General features: G+C 43.2%; 1 protein-coding gene across 2 annotated transcripts in view; it reads left to right on the top strand.

The window, feature by feature from the left end:
- Positions 1 to 19,716, top strand: part of CPNE4 (copine 4) — a 477,586-nt gene that overhangs the window by 314,788 nt on the left and 143,082 nt on the right. For both annotated transcript variants that reach the window (XM_059162603.1, XM_059162604.1), the window contains exon 3: positions 1,782 to 1,961. In XM_059162603.1, coding sequence (XP_059018586.1) covers positions 1,782 to 1,961 — 180 coding nt within the window. The remainder of the gene's footprint in view (positions 1 to 1,781; positions 1,962 to 19,716) is intronic.

The following is a 19,716-nucleotide window of genomic DNA, read 5'->3' as shown; positions in this document are numbered from 1 at the left end:
TGGTCTGAACAATAGCTTATTGTAAAATGCTGGTCAATATTAGTTTGGGACTTGGTTTTCTGTCTGTTGTACAGGGACATAACCAGAATCCTATTTTTCTTCTCCTCATAACATGTATAGGCCATCCCCTCAGGAATAGCAGGTGACATTCCCTACAGGACAACTCACTCTCATACAGGGCTCAGAGGGATGCTTGGGCCAGGGTCAAAACACTGAGCGCAAAAAAAGAAAAAAAAACAAAAAACACTGAACGCAAGAATGTAGGGGATGCTATAGCAAGAATTCTTTCTTTGCTGGATAACCTGTACGCACATGATATGGTTAAAGACAGTCTTCCCTTCAGTTTTTTGAGAGCTGTTTCTCTGTATGCTAATGAAAATACAGGAAATGGCTTTCCCAGTTTGTGCTAATGAACAACACTCAGGAAGTATCCAAGAGACCATGTTTCTATCTGAAAGCCAAAAGTCCATGTAGGCTCCAGTTGATTCGTAAAATTTGAGTAATGGATATCTCCAGTTCAGAGATACCATAAGATTATGGTTTAGCTATAATTTGGAATAACTGTCATTAACATCTTGGGTTAGTTTCCCAGGATATCAGTGGTGTTGTAAATGGTGTTTTGACATGTGAAAGACACAGAAGAAAAGAACCTTAGTGGTACCAGCAAAAAGAGGTGATATACCCAAAGAGTTTCATCTAAAGGTTTAAACTCTTTATAGAGGGACAATTTTGGGGGGCATGGGCAGGGAGAAGGAAGCCAACAAAGGATGGTGAGGCTCATTAGCGATATTAATGGCAGTGGTCTGAAGAATCAAGAGGGGGAGGGGGCATTGTGTTACGAGAACCCACAAAAGCTCCCTCTGTGGAATGGAGTCTACTAGCAGACTCATGTGTGTGGAGGTATGGTGCTGCTGTCATCACCTCTCTGCCTTCCCACTGTCTGATCTCCTGCTAGGTCCTCCCTTTGGCTGAGTCAAACCAGAACCTAGAGGCAAGGAAGTCCAGGAAATTCCATCCATAGCAGTCAGCCTCCAAAGGCAAGAGTAGGATGAAGAGTGGCAGATATGGATCTGAGAGAGAGAGGCTAATGGAGAGTTATTATCATAGAAAGCAAAGGGAGTCATAAGTCGTGGACTATTAGAGCAGGAAGGGGCTTTTCACCTTCCAATCCTCGAATTCTCATTTTGTTGATGAGGAAACTGGGGCTCAGGGAATTGAAATGACTGAGCAACCATTATAAACTCAATAAAAGGCATAGTTGAGACCAAAGGCAGTCATCTTCATTCCTACTCTCTTGGCCTTTCCACTTCACTGTGCTAGGAATTAGGAGTTACAAAACTCAGGTTAGAGTAGGATTGGCTAAAATGGGGTGGCTATGTGGTCTTTTGCCATTACTGTGCCCATCAGACATCACTAGTCTATTGCAGACTGTTTTCCTCCTGAGCCCAGATGTGCTGTCAGACTCTTTTTCATGCTAGGGCTTCAGGCAGTCACTAATCATTAATCTGTCTTGTTGCCCTATTCCTTAACAATCCAGCATGCTCTAAGTCTTTAAATACGAAGCTTCAAATTATTCTGTCTAATAAGATTTCCTTCCTTGAAACGTGGCTCATTCTCTAAGGGTGCTTCCTTGTAGACTTTCAAACTGCTTACACTGGTGGCTCAATGGAGGGCATTTATGGTTTGGAAGAAGGGGAAGCACCGTAACATTATTTCACCTATAGGGTAGTAAGAAAAAGCCCTAATCCATGGTGGTGTTTTCTCTTCTTCTCTCCTTGCAGGTTGACAGAACAGAGGTGATTCGCACCTGCATAAACCCGGTGTATTCAAAACTGTTCACTGTGGACTTTTACTTTGAAGAGGTGCAGCGTCTGCGGTTTGAAGTCCATGACATCAGCAGCAACCACAATGGGCTGAAGGAGGCCGACTTCCTGGGAGGCATGGAGTGCACACTCGGCCAGGTGGGTCCACAGAGGTCCCTCCCCACCCCTTGCCTCCTTGAGGCCTCTCTTCCTCCCCTTTTCCCTCTCTCCTCGCATTCTTTGTCCTCTGGTTTTATTTTTCCTTTACATGTAGCATTTTATAAGTTCCCATACACTGTCATATCCATTATAATTAAGTGTGTTTAGATGATGTGGCAAATATGGGAAGACCTACTTACTTTGCAAAATTAACCATTTTCTCTTCTGAATTCCTTCATTCTCTCAGTTACTACACAATTGTTTATTAAGCGCTTACTATGCTCTGATTGTGTGTGCTATAGTTTTATTCTGTTACATTATAAATTTCCATCTCCCAGCTCAACTATGAGAAACCCCATACAGAGACTATTGCTCAGTTACATGTGTTCCAAGTTTCTGGTACCAGAAATAACCCAAGAGAGGGGCTAAATAGATATTTGGTGAATGAATAAATGCTTTTATTTAATCCTCACAATGATGTGAAATAAACATCATGATTATGTCAAACTAATTTGGCTTCACTCCAAACCCCATAATTCTGCTTCATGACACCTTTCCTTTTTCTTTTCCTTACTGCTGTACCCAGAACTTTAGTAGGTACTGAGGAGAGATCTAAGTGAAGAAATAGTCCCTATACCCCAAAAAGTGGACACTAATTGGAGAAGGCACACTATATGTACTTAAATAGAGCAATTTATGATGCAGTTTAAGCCAAAAAGAGATGAAATATCCTGGACTATATTCACAGGGTGTGGGCCTTTAGGAGGGAGAGCTTTCTGCTAAGTAGAATCAAAGAAGGCATTGGGGATTTCAACTATGAAAAAGAAATATGGCCCACAGATTGAAGGAGGAGGAGGAACTTTCAAGTAAGAAATCAATATAAACAAGGCATAGAGGTCAGCATGACCATGGCAGGGGTAAGGGGCAGAGGAGAGCAGGTTCACTGAATCGAGGTCAGATGCTGATTTGCTGCAAAACCAGTGAAGCTTGAACTTCAGAACCCCTCACTTGGGTATACTATTTCCAAGGCTCTATGTGACATTTTTATTTGTAGTCTTGCACTTTTTTTCTCAAAGGATTCCAAATTATATAAACCTCAAGCCCCATAAAGCCTGCATCAGTCACATGTGAAGGCAACGATCTGGTTTAGGGATTAGTTAAGAAAGAGGCTGCCTGGCAAAGAGATGACAAGCATGCATGTCTGCTTTTACCATGCCTCATGTCACTTATCACTAACTTCTCCCATGTGAGCACTGAGTGACACAACAGACAATGCCCTCAGATACTTTTTTTTTTTTTTTTAGCAGATATAGTGATTACTTTCCTTAGATTGTTCCTTGTTCTTTTAATGAAAGCCAAAAGCTCTATGTAGAAGAACTGTGAGGGAAGGCAGACAAAGAATCTCCACCAGTAAATCTCTCTCATGACATTTGAAAACAGCTGAAGCCAGATAGTGCCAGGGTCTTGCCAGGTACAATGCCTAATAAGTAGTAGGCGTTCAACAAATGAATGAATGAATGGTAGATTTTAGGTAGAAATCTGTAATATATAAATAAAACAAGGTGATCAGAGTGGCATCTCTTATAAATGAGCCACTCCAAGATACTCTTGTAGATTGTGGATATCTCCTCATGTATAAAAGTTATATTCTGCCCTGAGAAACAAATGTAGATTTAGGTAGAAGTCATGTGAATCAAAGGTCATTTTCATGGAAAAGATTTGATGGAAAGATTTGATCATTTTGTCCATGTGAATGACTCTCAAATTTGCCTCTTTAGTCTCTCACAACCCTCCTCTTTCCAGTAGCCAGTAAGTCCTTGACCCTCTACTTTGTGCCAGACATTGTGTTGGAGGCCAGCGGTGCAGTGTTGAGCCAAAAACATCATCCCTACCCTCAAGCTATGCACAGTCTAGTTGTGGATAAAGATGGGAAGTAAATAATTAATCAAATTACACAAAAAGTTAAATTACAACCATTGTAATTATTGTTAAGGAATAGGAGCGCAAAAGATTATGGGAGTAGCGTCAGGAGGAGAGGCAAACAAAGAAGAATTCTGAAAAGAAGTGACATTTACACCAAGACTGGAAGGGAGAATGAGTGCATCAGGTGAGAAGAAAGAGGAAACATTTTCCATGCAGATGAGAAAATTATATACAAAGACTCTGAATTCAGGAAGATGTTTGGCATATGGTACATAGCATCTTCATTTGGGTTTCCCAAAAATCTAACTCTGAGACAGGAAGTCAAAGGAGGTGAAGGAGAAGCCATAGCAGAATGAGAAGGTAAGACAGGAAAAGGAAGGCAGCCTGTAAAAGTGTTGTCATGCCAGCAACCACTGTGGCCAACAGGAGTTTAATTTTGCTGGGGAAATTCTGGAAGCCAGTACAGAGCAAAGAGCACAGAGTTATCTTACCCCAGAGATGAGGGAACTTGGGTATTTATATACTTGGGGAATATAGTTCATCAGTCATTGAGGGCTGTTCCCAGGGTGGGAATATCAATCCCCCAGTATTTCTGGCTTATTGCGTGGGCAGCAGTGCAGGCTCCCAGTAGACCGAATTGCTTACAAGCAAAGAAATACAGGTGCTAATGGTCAGAAGTCAGTGGTTTGCAATGAAGTCATAGGCCCCTGGAGATGAGCAGGGCATTTACGGCATGTGGGACACAGATGCTATCAGCTGCCTATTCAACAGCCAATCACTCCAATTTTTCAGCTGTTAGGCCCTGATCATTTTCAGATCGTTTTCCATCATCTGGCTGTATAGAAAATAGCCCGGTCTCCAGCTCAAGGGTGAATCCTGAGTAATCTCAGCCAATCATATGGATCCTGTTCCCTTTTGCCAGAGATTGGTTTAGGAGTGGGCTTTGGCCGGTTCTAATCAATAAGACATGAACGCTTTTTCTTGGAAAGCTGTTCTAGCTTAAAAGACAGAGAGAGAGAGAGAGAGAGAGGCATACAAAGGAAAAGTTGTCTGCTTGTGATTCCTGGAACCACTGTAGCCACTTTGTAGCAAGGGTGAGATTGAGAGCAACCCTAAGGTGAAGTCAGAGCCAGAAGAGTTGCAGGAGGTGGAGACACTGGCTGACATACTGTCCCTGGGTCCCGCCGTATCTGTGGACTCCTTATCATGAGATAATAAAGTGTCCTATTGTTACAGTTGCTTGGGTTCTGGTTTTCTGTCCCTTGAGCTAAAAGCACCATGATTTTTTTTTTTTTGAAGATTTTATTTATTTATCGGAGAAAGAGAACATGAGTGGGGGGCAGGGCAGAGGGAGAGGGAGAAGCAGGCTCCTTGCTGAGCAGAGAGCCCAATGTGGGGCTCCATCCCAGGACCCTGGGATCATGACCTGAATCAAAGGCAGACGCTTAATCGGCTGAGCCACGCAGGTGCCCAAACATACCGTGACTGATATAGAATATACCAATGAAAGCATATCAATGAAATATTGACAGACTGTCTGGAGGTGGGGAAACAAAGGGAAGCTGGGGAGTGCATTGGCTTGATTTTTTTTTTAAGTCCTCAAGAGGAGGAATATATGGAAGTGAGCACTGAGGGTAAGATTACAAATTGTACTTTCTAAATGTATCTTGATACTTTTGAAAGAGCTTCCAAACTGACCATTTCATTTGATTCTCTTGACATGCAGAGAAGACAGGGGTCATCATCTGCATTTTATAGCTGAGAAGACTGAGGATCTTTAGTGTCCTGACAGAGCCAAGACCAGAAGTCAAGAGCTTTTGGTCCCTAATCCAAAGTTCTTTCTTCTGCCATGATTTAAAGAAGGATTATGGGGAGAGGCCACATGTTCCGAGATCTCTTTTAACATCTGGCTTAGATGAAGCAAGTGAGCAGCAAGTCAAAATTGTAGAGTGTCGTCCTAAGCCATGTTTCCCAAGCCACACTGCTTTCCCTCCCACTCCAGATGACACACTGGCCTGTTTGGTATCTTGTATATTCATGGGCAATCACCCTTTTACATTATAAGCCATGTGATGGGTATGAGTGACCTTTCCATACTTTGAGAGTGGGCACTAATTGGCTGAAATCAATCAGCCAGTTTTTTTTTTTTTAAGATTTTATTTATTTATTTGACAGAGAGAGATCACAAGTAGATGGGGAGGCAGGCAGAGAGAGAGAGAGAGAGAGAAGCAGGCTCCCTGCTGAGCAGAGAACGGGATGTGGGACTCAATCCCAGGACCCTGAGACCATGACCTGAGCCGAAGGCAGCGGCTTTAACCCACTGAGCCACCCAGGCGCCCCGATCAGCCAGTTTTTATAGCCATAGTGATTAGTTCTGTGATGGTATACAACAATCCAAGATAGTGAAATGTAAATACATATTTGCTAGAAACTTTTGAGAAAGATAAGGTGAGGCTGTGAGGTCTGGAAATGATACCCTTCAAGGGGAGAGCATGGTACTGCTGGGAGAGGAAAGGGAAGGGTGATAGTGTCACAAAGTGTGGGTGAAAACGAAAGAGACTGGCACCTCAAAGGGAAGAACAGAGAACTAGAGAGAAATCAGGTCATTTTACTTGCACGCTAGAAGCCAGTAATATGAAGACAGTCATTCCTGGGAATTTTGGCCAATAGTTTCCCTTTATTATTTAAATCATTATGGGCTAATTCTTTTTGCCACTTACACCGTGGAGTTCCAACTAATCAAGCCATATTCCGTAGAACCCCTTCTCTAGGCCATAGTGACCTCCTCAGACTCCCAAGATCCTATAACTCATCTCTACTTCACTCATTTAGTAAATGCCTTGAGAAGTTCCTTTTTCTCAGTTCATTAATATAATTTCTCTCTTAAGTAACATTTACTTTTATATATATCATCTGACCCTGGCTAGATTACAAGTTTCTTAAGGCAGAGGCCATCATCGGTACTTTTTCATGTTTAACGCAACACCATGCTTTTATATCACACATGCTCAAGCCACATTTGTTGATGAGTTCATTTTGAAAATTTTAGATCAGTAAAAATTTAGATCAGTATTTTAGATCATTTTAACATGGTAAGTTCTATTCAATCACATATTTGTGTTTCAACAAGCATTTAGAAAGTGCCCCAGTTATACCAAATACCCTGGTAGGTGCTAGAGACACACAAATGAAAAATAAAAAGGTCTGGCCCCAGAGGAGCTTATCATTAGCTGGGAGACAGACAGATAAATAAATAATTAAAATGCCTGTTAACTTTCTGCTACAACAGAAATGTGTTCCAGGGGCTATAGGAGATAGGCTTACCTCTACTTAGAGGCAATCAGGGAGGTCTCATAAGAAAGATGACTCTGGGGGCACCTGGGTGGCTCAGTCACTTAAGTGTCTGCCTTCAGCTCAGGTCATGATCCCAGGGTCCTAGGATCGAGCCCCACATTGGCCTGCTAAGTGGGAAGTCTGCTTCTCTCTCTCCCTCTATGTCCTCCCCCCTCCCCCAGCTCTTACTCTCTCTCGAATAAATAGATAAGAAGGAAGAAAAATAAAGGAAGGAAGGAAGGAAGGGGAGGAAAGGAAAGGAAGAAAGGCAGGCAGTCAGATAGGCAAGAAAGAAGGAGGGAGAGAAAGAAGATGACTCTGGACCTGAATCTCAAAGGATGAGGAGGAATTCACCAGCAGAGGAGTGAAATAAGAACTCTCTGGGCAAAATGACCGGGGCACACAAAGGCATGGCAGCATAAAAATAGCAAAGAACTCTAAGTGACTCAACATGGCTAGATGGTCAAGTAGGGGTAGAAAATGGATAGGGGAGTCTGGACAGGAGAAGAGGAGCCTAACGAGGAAGATTTAAGTGCTTTCTCTAAAGTTTGAAGAGCTTGGATGTGCTTCCCTGGAGGTCCTGAAGGGTTTTGACTAGGGAGACAACACGATTGGATGTGTGTAATAGAAATGTCACTTCAGTGTTCCTGTGAAGTCTGGGTGGGAGAGAGTGGATGTGGAGACAGGGAAACCAATTAGGAAGCTCGTGCCATAACAGGAAAGAGATGAGAAGGCAATGGTGGTGGAAGTTGAGGAGGCTAGGGGAAGAGTTTGGCCAAGAGCTGTATCAACAAGCCTTGGGAAATGGGTAAAGGGAGGAGGAGCTTGCAGATAGCTGGCTCCCATCCCTGGAGGAGTGATTTGCCTATCTTTCAGGAGAATCAGATTGAGGAGTTGAATAGGGAGTAGAAGGTGCTGGCATCTTTCGCCCATGATGTTTATGGAGAATCCAGAGGAGGTTGCCATTTGGCACCTGATCACATGGATCTAAAACAGATACAGATTTGCGAGGGGACTCCCTACGGTACCCGGAGCCTGAAAGTGGGTGAGATTCCTTCAAAGAGACACTTTTGTTTTTATTTCTAGAAGGAAATCCATTGAACATTTCATATATGAACAAATCCTGAAGGATTTTTTTTTATTATTATATTTAGTTAGCCAACATATAGTACATCATTAGTGCAGACGACCATAGGGGAAGGGAGGGAAACCTGAATGGGAAGAAATCAGAGACAGAGACAAACCATGAGACACTCTGGACTCTGGGAACCAAACTGAGGGTTCTAGAAGGGAGGGGGGTGGGAGGACGGGGTAAGTGGGTGATGGGTATTAAGGAGGGGATGTGTTGTGATGAGCCCTGGGTGTTCTATGCGACTAATGAATCATAAAGGATTTTTTAAAAAACTGTTGAGTATGCAATAATACCTCTCCACATTCCGATCAAAGTATGAGCTCAACGTTAAATTTTGGTATTAAGGGGAGCTTTCCCTTTTTCCTCAATCGTTCTCTCTAGTATGATCCAGCAAACAAACAAACAAACCTACCACAGAACACAAAACACAAAAAGACCAAAAAAAAAAAAAAAAAAAATCTTCATCCCTTCAGTGGTTCAAGATCTCTCTTCCCTTGTCCTGCTGAGCTCGGCCGGGCCTGGCTGGTTCCAGGAGCTGTTGAGCGGCTGGAAGAATGGCACATTCAGGGTCCGAAGCACTGTTTCATAATGCTGAAGTGCGCCTGCTGTGGGGCCTCCTGGTCTACAGTCCAATCCCAGCTCAGCTGCTCTCAAGCTATATGTCCAAAGGCAAATTCTTGCAGCCACTTAAGCCTCAGCCTCTTCATATGCAGAGTAGAGATAATAATAGAGCTGGTCTCAAGAAATATTGTGAGGATCAAGTGAGAGAACACATATAAGGTGCTTAGCAGTGTCACCAGTGCAAAAAGAACATTCAGGATATGGAAGCTATGATTCAGGACGTGAGAATCTAGGAAATGGTGGGGAAGAATCAACGTCTCTAGGGGGACAGCTTTGTTTCAAACGTAAAGGTGGAAGCTAAAAGGGTGAGAACATTGAAACAGAACACCCATGTTCTGGGCAATTAGTAAAACTGAACTTGGGACTTTGCCTCAAGTTCATTGAAAAACTTAGTCAAAGGGGTCAGTGCGTGTGTGTGTTTGTGTGTAATATTTACTTTAGTCAGACTGTTTTTAAATAAAATTGGTTTCAACTCAGATCTCTGAAATAATCGGGGGTAGGTGTTCCACTTCCTGTCGTAACACAACTAAGGCCCAGAAGGAGAGAGAAAGTGACATCCCAAAACCCATGCTGGAAGTCACACATTCAGAGCTGTCTCCTCAAGGTCGTCTGCAGGTATTTGCCCTGTCCATGTGAGTTGGCCTCGTTCTCACTCTGTTTCAGTCCCATGAAACAGCAGGACTCGTGGCTTTTAGGATAGGGAACTAGCAGCCCTCAGCATGCTAGAAGCTGGCATTGGCCATGACGTTGAGGATAAGCACAGCCAGTGACTTAGCACTGAGCAATAATGCCAAATGAAGGATGATGTCCTCCAAGAGCACTCCAGGCAGAACTGTGTGTTCTCAGCAGATGGATGAGGGGGGCGAATCACGGAGATGCAGGGTGTCCAGAAGGCTGTGTACTCCTTCTGGGTGAGCCTGGAGACCGTCCTTGGATTTCTGTTGGCAGAGAGGAGACCAGGAGCTAAGCCCCTCTCCTGCTGCACCCAACAGAGGGCATGCCAAGGAGAGCTGTGAGGATCCTTCACTATCTGGAATAGCAAGCAGACCTTCTTTAATGAGGTGCCTTCGCTTTCTTTCACTGCTTACCAACTAGTCAAGTCATCCTTGAAGGCTTCCACTTCTTTGTGCACCAGATGTAGTGGGGACGCTGCGTCAGAAATAATGAGAACAGTAAATGTAACCGAAACCAGTTAACTTTCTCTAGGCACTTGTATTTACCAGTCCCTGGGCTAGGCATTTGCCATATTGCACTTAAGTTAATCAGCTGGACATCCCTGGGAAGTAAGCACGACCATTATCCTCATGTACATTTGAGGAAACGTGCTGTAAAAAGCTGGGGAACTTATTTAAGGCCACACAGCTAGTAAATGATGGAGTTGGACCTCAAATGCAGATCTGTTTGGCTCCAAAGCCCCTGATAGCTTGTCACTAACTAGTATAAATTGGAATGTAGCATCTATTAATGCAAAGCCAAGTCAGAGTTGACCTTGCTAAGATTTTGTTTTATTTGGGTTATTTTTAACGTTTGTTTGTCTTATATGAAATTGATTAAGAATCCTCTTGCAAAAAAGAAAAACCACCTTGGTCATTTTTCCTCCAGGTCTGTGTACTGAATTTACCTAAATACAGTATGGTTTCTTCTTAAATAGTATCACTGTCTCAACCTCCCAAAACCAGAACCTTGTAAGTCAGCACCCAGAGGGTGCCTCCTGCTGGTCTTTTCACCCTCAGCTGTGTTGAGCACCCCATTAACCAAATTCAGCTGTTGCCCCTAGGTCTCATCATTGCTTTCCTTGTGGGCATTTCCTCTTCTCCAGAGCTAAGAATACAGTTATAACTGTCCTTCTCTCTTCATTGCCACGTGGCTGTACTTCAATCTAGTTCTTTCCCCAAAGTTCAGAGGTCATCCGTTAAAACCAAGAACATCCTGCTTTCTGTCATTAAGAGAGGGGCAGGGAAATCTGAGGTCCCTTCACAGAGGCCTAGGCTATCTGAGAGGCTCTCAACCTCATTCATGAGAGAGGAACCATGCACTGCCTTCCCACAGAGCAACAATTCTCAAACTTGAGCTCTAATCAAAATCTCTGGAGGCTTATTAAAACCCAGCATGCTGGACCCTGCAGAGTTTCTGATTTAGTGGATTTAGCAAAAGACCTAATCATTTGCATTTCTAAGGTCCCAGGTGATGAGAATCCTGCTGGTCGGGGGCCACAGTTTGAGAACTACTCCCCCAGAATCTCAGGGGAGGAATGCTAATAAGTCTTGGGCACTGAATCACTAGTTTGAATTATGAAAGAACATTCGGGGCAGTTGTCTGGAGAAATTAAAGACAAAGAAAACAACTAGAGAACAGGAAAAAAAAGTTGCTTCATAAAATTTACAGTCCTACAAAGGACCATGTATAGGAATTTGGAATTTACATTCTTGATGAAGAAGATCTTTACTCCCCTCCACTGAGTATAATTTAATGGACCTATTAGCCAGGTTGTTGGGTCCATTCCTGACACAGGTGAATGTTAGGATTACATCAACCACAGTGGCCCCTGAAAGGATTGGCAGACCACAAGCTGTCAGTGGTCAATGGTAATTTGGTCTCAGGTGGGTTGAACCCAATTGGTTGACACTAAGGGTATGACAATGCCCAGGGCGCTATCCAAACTCAATTTAATGCTCACATTGAGATTCCACAGTTTGTTATTTTGTTGCATAACATCTAATATCCTCATGGCATAAAATTGATGGCCCAGGGAAGTCAAATTTACACATTATAGCAGGCAACTCATTTCCCTTCTTCTTCTCACATGAAAAGCTTTCCCTAACTTTGCAGAATTATTGCAAGCAGAAGCCCCGTGAGTGATAAATGAGGTCATAAATAAATACCATCCCTTCAGCTACTATGGTCTGGCTGAGAAGTCCCTGGAAGTGGTCTCTCAATGCTGGTGGTCTGTTCTACACAGGCAGGTGGGATTCATACAGGGTGATTGTGGGTGAGCAAGGCCTCAGTTCTCCAAGGAAAATAAAATTAATTATTGTGTTTTTCATTGCTGTCTTTGTCAGGCAAGTAATCTCCTTAAATTCAGATCCTAGGAAAATCCTTCTGTTTTTTCTGGAGTCTTCCTTTTGTACCTTTAATTTTCCATCCTGGATCTGCCACCAACTCCTTGTGTCATATTGGGCAGTTTGCTTAGCCTCTTGGTGCTGCGGTGGCCTCGTCTATAAAAGGAAGGTTTTGTATTGATTGATCTCTAAATTCCTTCCAGGTCTAACAGTCAGTGATTCTTATCCATCTCTTTCCTCCCCTTGTCTCTGAAAGTAACCATTCCTTCCTGCATTCTGCTCTCTCTTCAGGAGTCTCTGTCCCCTTCCTCCCTGCCCCCAGTCCCTTCTCACATCATCTGTTAGCCTGAAGTGTTCCCCTCATGCTAAATCAGAGATATCATTCAGCCACAGATTGTGTTCCTACCCAGGTGCCCCGCAGGAAAGCACCTCCTCATGTCTACTTAATTTCAGAGATACTTTTTAAAAGATATAGCTAGTGGTAATTAAAGTTGTCCTGTGTTTATGAATCCTGTTCCACATATCGACAGTAATCTGATACCTCTACTGGCTCCAAATGAGTAAGGGGAAAAGAACAAGAGATCTGGAACCGATTGAGAGTTTTTAAGAACTGGTATGTCGCTGCTGGAAGCAACTCTAGGTGTTTGTCCTGGTCCCAACTCTTTAAGCCAGGTCAGTGTGAGGTGCTCAGCCCCCAGCCCACCCCACCAGTTTCCCCTGGGCCCATTTCCCCATACAGGGAGCCATGTTCCCTGTTGAAGACAGCCCCCTGGGACCTCTACCACAGCACCCTCTCTCCCTTGTTTCCAGCCAACTTTCTTTCCAGTCCTTTTTGCTCTGAGCTCAGAACTACTAACCTACAAAAATCCAAGCTGAACCCTGTCTCCATGGTGTTTACAATGCTCTTCCCTACCACCTGGCCCCTGCCTTTCCCCTGTAAAAGTTATCTTGCTGTACTGTCTTCCTTACCAGCACCTTAAGTGCCTTAAATAAAAATGTCCTGTACTTGTCTCAGCCCTAAAGCATGAGACACTGTAGCACATGAACTGCATCAATACACCAAACAGCCAATTTGCTGAAGTCAACTTACCAAAAACCTGATTCACCGAACAATACACAGCCCCCAAATTTTTCAGTAAATATTTTTATTTACCGAAACTGCGGTCTTCAAAGTAGTTATTTTTTTTTAAAGATTTTATTTATTTATTTGACAGAGAGCACAAGTAGGCAGAGAGGCAGGCAGAGAGAGAGTAGGAAGCAGGCTCCCTGCCAAGCAGAGAGCCTGATGCAGGGCTCGATCCCAGGACCCTGAGATCATGACCTGAGCTGAAGACAGAGTCCCAACCCGCTGAGCCACCCAGGTGCCCTAAAGTAGTTATAAAGTGTGCTACAATTATTTTAAAACTTGTGAGGATTTCTGCCTTTTTTTTTTTCCCACTTAAGCTGATTATCACAAACTTTTCTGAATATCAAATGTGACCATAAGAAGACCAAATTCTCTCTTGTCTTCTCTGCCAAAGGTGAGAAAAAATATGGTACTAGCTCTTAAAGTACTTCCCAGGCCAAAACACTAGGAAAATATATTTTTAAATGACAGCAGTGATGACAGGGAGATGGGATTATGAGTGATTTTTAGTGTCACCTTCACATTTTTCTATATTTTCTAAAAGGAATATATATCCCCTCTATACAGAAAAAAATTGCAATAAATGTTAGTAAAAACATCAGAATAAGGCCTATTTACTGACTCCAGAGGACTCACTTTCATGTAGGGGAATATGACCCGTAAGTAAAATACAGATCGGCTTCTGAAGAACTTTAGGATGTATAAGGAATTCTACTTCAGAAGCATGAGGGCAAGGGTTGGGGGCAAGGAATTTGCTAAGGCTGTGCTCTCTGTCAGGTTTTTGAGAAAGTATCCTGTAGATGCTGCAGGTAAAACCTTCATTCACACCCCTACTCCTTTGCCCAGGGAGGAAGGTTGGCTTAGGTAATCTGATTCTGATGTTTTGTAATACCATTTCTGATTATAGAAGAGACCATGGAGGGCTTGGAGCACTAATAAGGAGTAAGCTAAGGATGCATCTTTGGAACTGCCAAGAGGTTCTGCCAAAGCCTAGAATCTCCAGTTCAAGTCTAATTTGGGAAAGAGAATATTTTTATTTTGAATTAACCTGATAAAATTTAGGGGGAGAAGAAACAGGAACTGCTTGGCTTACAGAAGCATTCCCAGGAGTCTTGGTTTCAGATTCAAGGACAAAATGAGGCTGGTAGGAATTCATTAACTTTGTTTTGGACGGAATGTGAGCCTTTGGGCTTCTCCATACGCAAGGGCAGGGCAGGTGAGGCCGTGAGTGTGGGTTTCTGTGCTTCCTCACCCACCCTTCCTTGGTGTCTGCCCACAGGAGGCTGAGGTCAGCACAAAATTCCAAACCAGTTATTAGAAACAAGGGAGCAGAATTCCTCCAAACCTCTCTCTCCCCAGCGAGAATCAAACCAAACCAAACCAAAACAAAACAAAACAAAAAAACGAACTAGTATTCAGATAAATTTGCAGACGGAACTCCAGTAGAATCAGAAAAGCGTGAAATGGGGAGGAAATCAAACCTAGTGTTGAGTCTCATACTCCTAGCCTCTGCCTAACTACTTCGCAGGAAGGGAATGCCTCCTTCCGTCTAGGTATCCTGATAACCATAGGGTAACCTATGACTGCATTTGCCCCAGGCCATTCCAGTTTTTAATTTAGTGTCGTGATTTAAATATTAACATTGTCCCCTTTCATTTTCAAAAGTGTGCCTGTTTAGGCAATAGAGTTTTTCATCCCTTTGTGATAATAAGTCACTTTCATAGCTAACATTTACTAACTGCCAATCATGGAGGCAGGCATTTCCAAGCTTGGTGCTGTTGACGTTAGTGCCATCGTCAGTGCTGCTATCATCCCGGGCCAAGATTACTTTCACATCCTGAGGGGCAAAGTCAAGATGCAAACAACAGGCATTTGGTTTCACATTCAGACTGCTCAGCAGTTTCTCCCAGACCCCTAAGCTACACTTCCTCTGGGCTTCCATTTGGCAAACTCGGAAGAAGATCCATATCCCTTTACAGATCTCCCGTATCTTCTTGCTGGCTTTCTCATAAGTGTTCAGTTTGCAAGGAGGAGACTGATATTCTGGAGGCCTTGTTATATCCCTGGTATCATGTTATGTGAGGCCAGGATCTTCCCCACTTGATAGATCAAGAACAAGGTTGGAAGAGCTCAACTAATTCATCCAAAATCATGCTGACAGCACGTTGTAGAGCTAAGATTCACACCTGAGTTGATCTGCTTTAGTACTTGCTTTCCCATTATACTACATGGCCTATCACACTGCATTCAATTTCTACAACCCTTTGCAGATTGGAAAATGTGGAGTAGCAATTCTCCCTAAATGCTATCACCATAAGACAGCTAACCAACTTCAAGAAGGAAGAATCCTTCTTCACAGGTAGATGAATTGACTCCTGTATCCAACCCGTCTTTTTCTCCCAGCTCAGGAAGACCTGTGACATCCATTTGCAAATAGATACTGCACTCATGAGTATTTATCTGAAATACTCCTGGACCAAAGGGTCTGAGCAACTTGTAGTGTTTAGGCCTCATTGTTCCCGTGACATAGACCAATTGTTCATATACCAGATTTAAATATATGGTATGTATTCATTCATGTGTTCGTTCATCCATTCATTCATTCATTCATTCATTTATTCATTCAATGAATAATGCACTTAATACTAGCAGTGATCATTTAAAAGCTTATACACACGTATTCCCTCATCCAAATAATTATGTAAGAATTTATTCTTTCATTTCCTGGGCACTCACGGCATGCCAGATACTCTTCTAGACACCAGGGCATCACTTATGAACAAAGGGGACAAAGCCTGATTCTCGTGGAGCTTATCTCTTCCTACATAATATAATAACAGACAATGATAATACTATGAAGGAAAGCCCAGTAGGATAAGGAATAGAGAATGGTAATAAGGCGGTGAGTGCTAATTTAGATAGGAGAGTCAGAGAAGGTGCTTTCTGAGCAGAGACCAGAATGATGGATGGGTACAGGCCATGTCAAGAAATCCAGAAAATTGTTTCAGGCAGAGAGCTGACCAACTGTTCTTATATAGTACGCCCGGACCTTATGCTGACAACTTTGCACGCATTATCTCATTTAATCCTCAAAAAGCCCTGAGGGGGAAGTGCCATTATTTCCTCATTTTCTGTGAACACCCTGAAGCTTGAAATAACTTGCTCAAGTGCACACAGTCTTTAAGTGCAGGAGCCACAAGTGGAACCCAGGCTTCCTGACGCCTAGACAACATCCCCACTGCAACTGCTGAGCAGTTGTGTGCCTTGGCCAGCCTGCAATACTTGCCTGCACTTTTTTTCTTTTTAGTAGGCGCCATTCCCAGTGAGGAGCCCAGCACAGGGCTTGAACTCATGACCCGGAGATTGAGACCTAAGCTGAGACCAAGAGTTGAACTCAACTGACTGAGCCACCCAGGTGCCCTTGTCTGCATTTTTTTTTTTGAATTATTAATTTTTTATTTTTTATAAACATATATTTTTATCCCCAGGGGTACAGGTCTGGAATCACCAGGTTTACACACTTCACTGCACTCACCAAAGCACATACCCTCCCCAATGTCCATAATCCCACCTCCTTCTCCCAACCCCCCTCCCCCCAGCAACCCTCAGTTTGTTTTGTGAGATTAAGAGTCACTTATGGTTTGTCTCCCTCCCAATCCCATCTTGTTTCATTGATTCTTCTCCTACCCACTTAAGCCCCCATGTGGCATCACCACTTCCTCATATCAGGGAGATCATATGATAGTTGTCTTTCTCTGCTTGACTTATTTCGCTAAGCATGATACGCCCTTGTCTGCATTTTTAATGCAAGATTGAGAGAATGACAGATCCGAAAGAAACACCTGCAAAGCCTGCGGCATCCCTCTTTTAAGACTTTATTTATTTATTTGGCACAGAGAGACACAGTGAGAGAGGGAACACAAGCAGGGGGATTGGGAGAGGGAGAAGCAGGCTGGTTCTGGTCCTTTGTAATGGTTTTGATTACAGAGGAGACCCGAAAGCATTTGGCAAACTACTAACCAGCAAGTTAAGGATACCCATGGGTCCACACAAGTTTAAATATTTATGTCCCCGGGTGCACCAGATATTGAACTATGACAACTTCTAGAGGCTTTTGCTTCTAAGACCCTCCCTCAGCTCTGTTGCAGGGTCCACATCTCTGGCTCCTTCCTCCTCCAGACATGCAACAACTTTTTCTATGCGATATCCTTGTAAACCAAGCAAGGGGGTGACTGAGTGGTTCAGCCAGTTAAGCGTCTGCCTTTGGCTCAAGTCATGATCCCAGGGTTCTGGGTTCAAGTTCTGCATCAGGGTCCCTGCTCAGCAGGGAATGGGCCTCTCCCTCTCTATCCTTTCATCTTGCTCATGATCCCTCTCTCTCCCCAAAAAATAAATTTTTTTAAAAAGCCAGATTTTTTCATCCCTCCACCCATTATTTGTAGGGAATGGCTTCATTATACCTAAGGCAATACAAGCCATTTTAAAAACTATTCAGAAATACACAAAAATAATAAAATCATCCTTCATTGCAACATTCAAAGATAACTAGTAAACCTTCTGGTGCATATTCTTCCAGATTTTTTTTCTATGTTTGCACAAACATACAGTTCTTTTTTTAAATGACCATTTGGTCATTTATACCTGCTTTTGTTACTTGTTTTTTCCTCATAAAAATATATCATGGACATCTTTCCATGTTAACGTATGTACTTCTACATTATCTATTTTAAGAGCTGCACAGTATTCTATGATAGCAAAAATCATGTAAGGTGTCCCATATGGTGAGCATTAAGACTGTTTCTGGTTTTCTACAATTAAACACAACACTTGAATGAGCATTGTATTATATATATATCTTCATGCCCTCTGATACTGTTTTTTTAAGAATAAATTAATAACAGTGAAGTATTCAGGCACACATTTTAAGGTCCTTAATACAAACCACCACCTATGTGTGTAGAAACACGAAAGCTACTGCCGCTGTCCCATACAGCCCACAAAAGTATTCCTTTTCCTTGTACCCTTTGTAACACCTCCCACTTTTAATCTTGTTCCTTTTGAAGCTTCTAACAGCACAGGGAAAAGAAGGCCACTGCCTTAAACTGGATGTCACTCCCTGTAGAGGCTTCATAGCCCCATCCCTTGCAAGAAGGACACAGAGGAGTGTGACCCCTCAGCTCCCTCATCGTCCTGGAGGTGGGGCCCCTGCAGGGTTTGTCCAGAGACTACAGGGAGAATGAGGAAAGGAAACATTGCCCTGAGTCTCAGCCCGGGAAGGTTGCCTCACTCTCAGACTATATCCTTTCTCTCCTTCATAGATCCCCCAGCAGCTCCCGCCCTCCCATTTCTCATCCACACATAGAAGACTCCCAGCTCAGGCATCTCCTCTGAGCCCCAGACTCATGTACTCAACCATATCTAGATACTAATTCCACTCAGATGACTCACACATGTCTCAGACTCCACGGCTCCAACCAAGCTCACCAACCCCTCTTGCTCTCCGTGCCTATCCCCTCCACTTGCCCCTCCTCCACTTTGCTCCACTCAAGGAATGGCACCTCCAATCTCCCAGATGGGGAGGCCCCAAACCTGGGAGCCTTCCCTTGTGCCACTCACTCTCTGTGCCCCGCGGCCTTCCCATCAGTCAATCACAAAGTCCCATCAATTCAATGTGTTAAATATCTTTATTATCCACTCTCTTCTGTCTCTTGCTGGGACCCCTGTCTAAGTCAATCAATGATAATAATTATCTCAATGTGAGGACTGATAGGATAGGAGAGAAAAGAGAAGGAAGAATCATTTCCTAAGCATCAGTACTAGCATGATGTTGACAGGTTGTTAATACTCATGATGTACATGGTAAACCAGTGGAGTAGGCAATATCACCATTTTACAGAAAGGGAAACTGAGGCTCAGAGAGATTAACATATCTGGCCCCACACCAGACTCAGCATTCAGAGATTCATGTGTGATTATGGCAAAAATGAAGGTAGGGGGCAGTTGAGTGGCTTTCTCAGTGGTTGAAAGGAAATTCCCTCCATGGTAAGCTCCTTGAGGGCAAGAAGTGAGTATGAGTCATTTTACATATCTGGTGAGGTTTAGCACAGGGCCTACTTCTGTCATTTATGGGAGTCAGAAAAGTGTAGCAGTTAAGGTAATGGAACTGGACTGACTAGATTCAAATCCTAGCTCTGCAGCTTCCTGGCTCTGGGACCTTGAGCAAGTTACCTAGCCTCTCTGTCTATACCCTAATGTAGGATGTAGATTTGTCTACATCCTAATGCCATAACCCCTGAGTGTGACCTTATTTAGACAAAGAGTCTTTGCAGATCTAATTAAGTGAAGGATCTCAAGGTGAGGAGATCATTGTGGATTATCCAGGTGGGCCCTAAATCCAATAACAAGTGTCCTTATAAAAGAATCTCCAGAGGAGAGACGTAGATGGTGAAGGAGAGCACCATGTGAAGGAATGGAGTGTTATAGCCACAAGTTAAGGAACAATGGCCGGTACCAGAAGCTGGAGGAGACAAGCTTTGGAAATCTCCCTTACAGCCTTCAGAG

The sequence above is a fragment of the Mustela lutreola genome, chromosome 2 (genome assembly GCF_030435805.1).
Source record: "Mustela lutreola isolate mMusLut2 chromosome 2, mMusLut2.pri, whole genome shotgun sequence".
NCBI lineage: Eukaryota > Metazoa > Chordata > Mammalia > Carnivora > Mustelidae > Mustela > Mustela lutreola.
The sequence above is the reverse complement of the archived record's forward strand: the minus strand, read 5'-3'. Positions and strand labels throughout refer to the sequence as shown.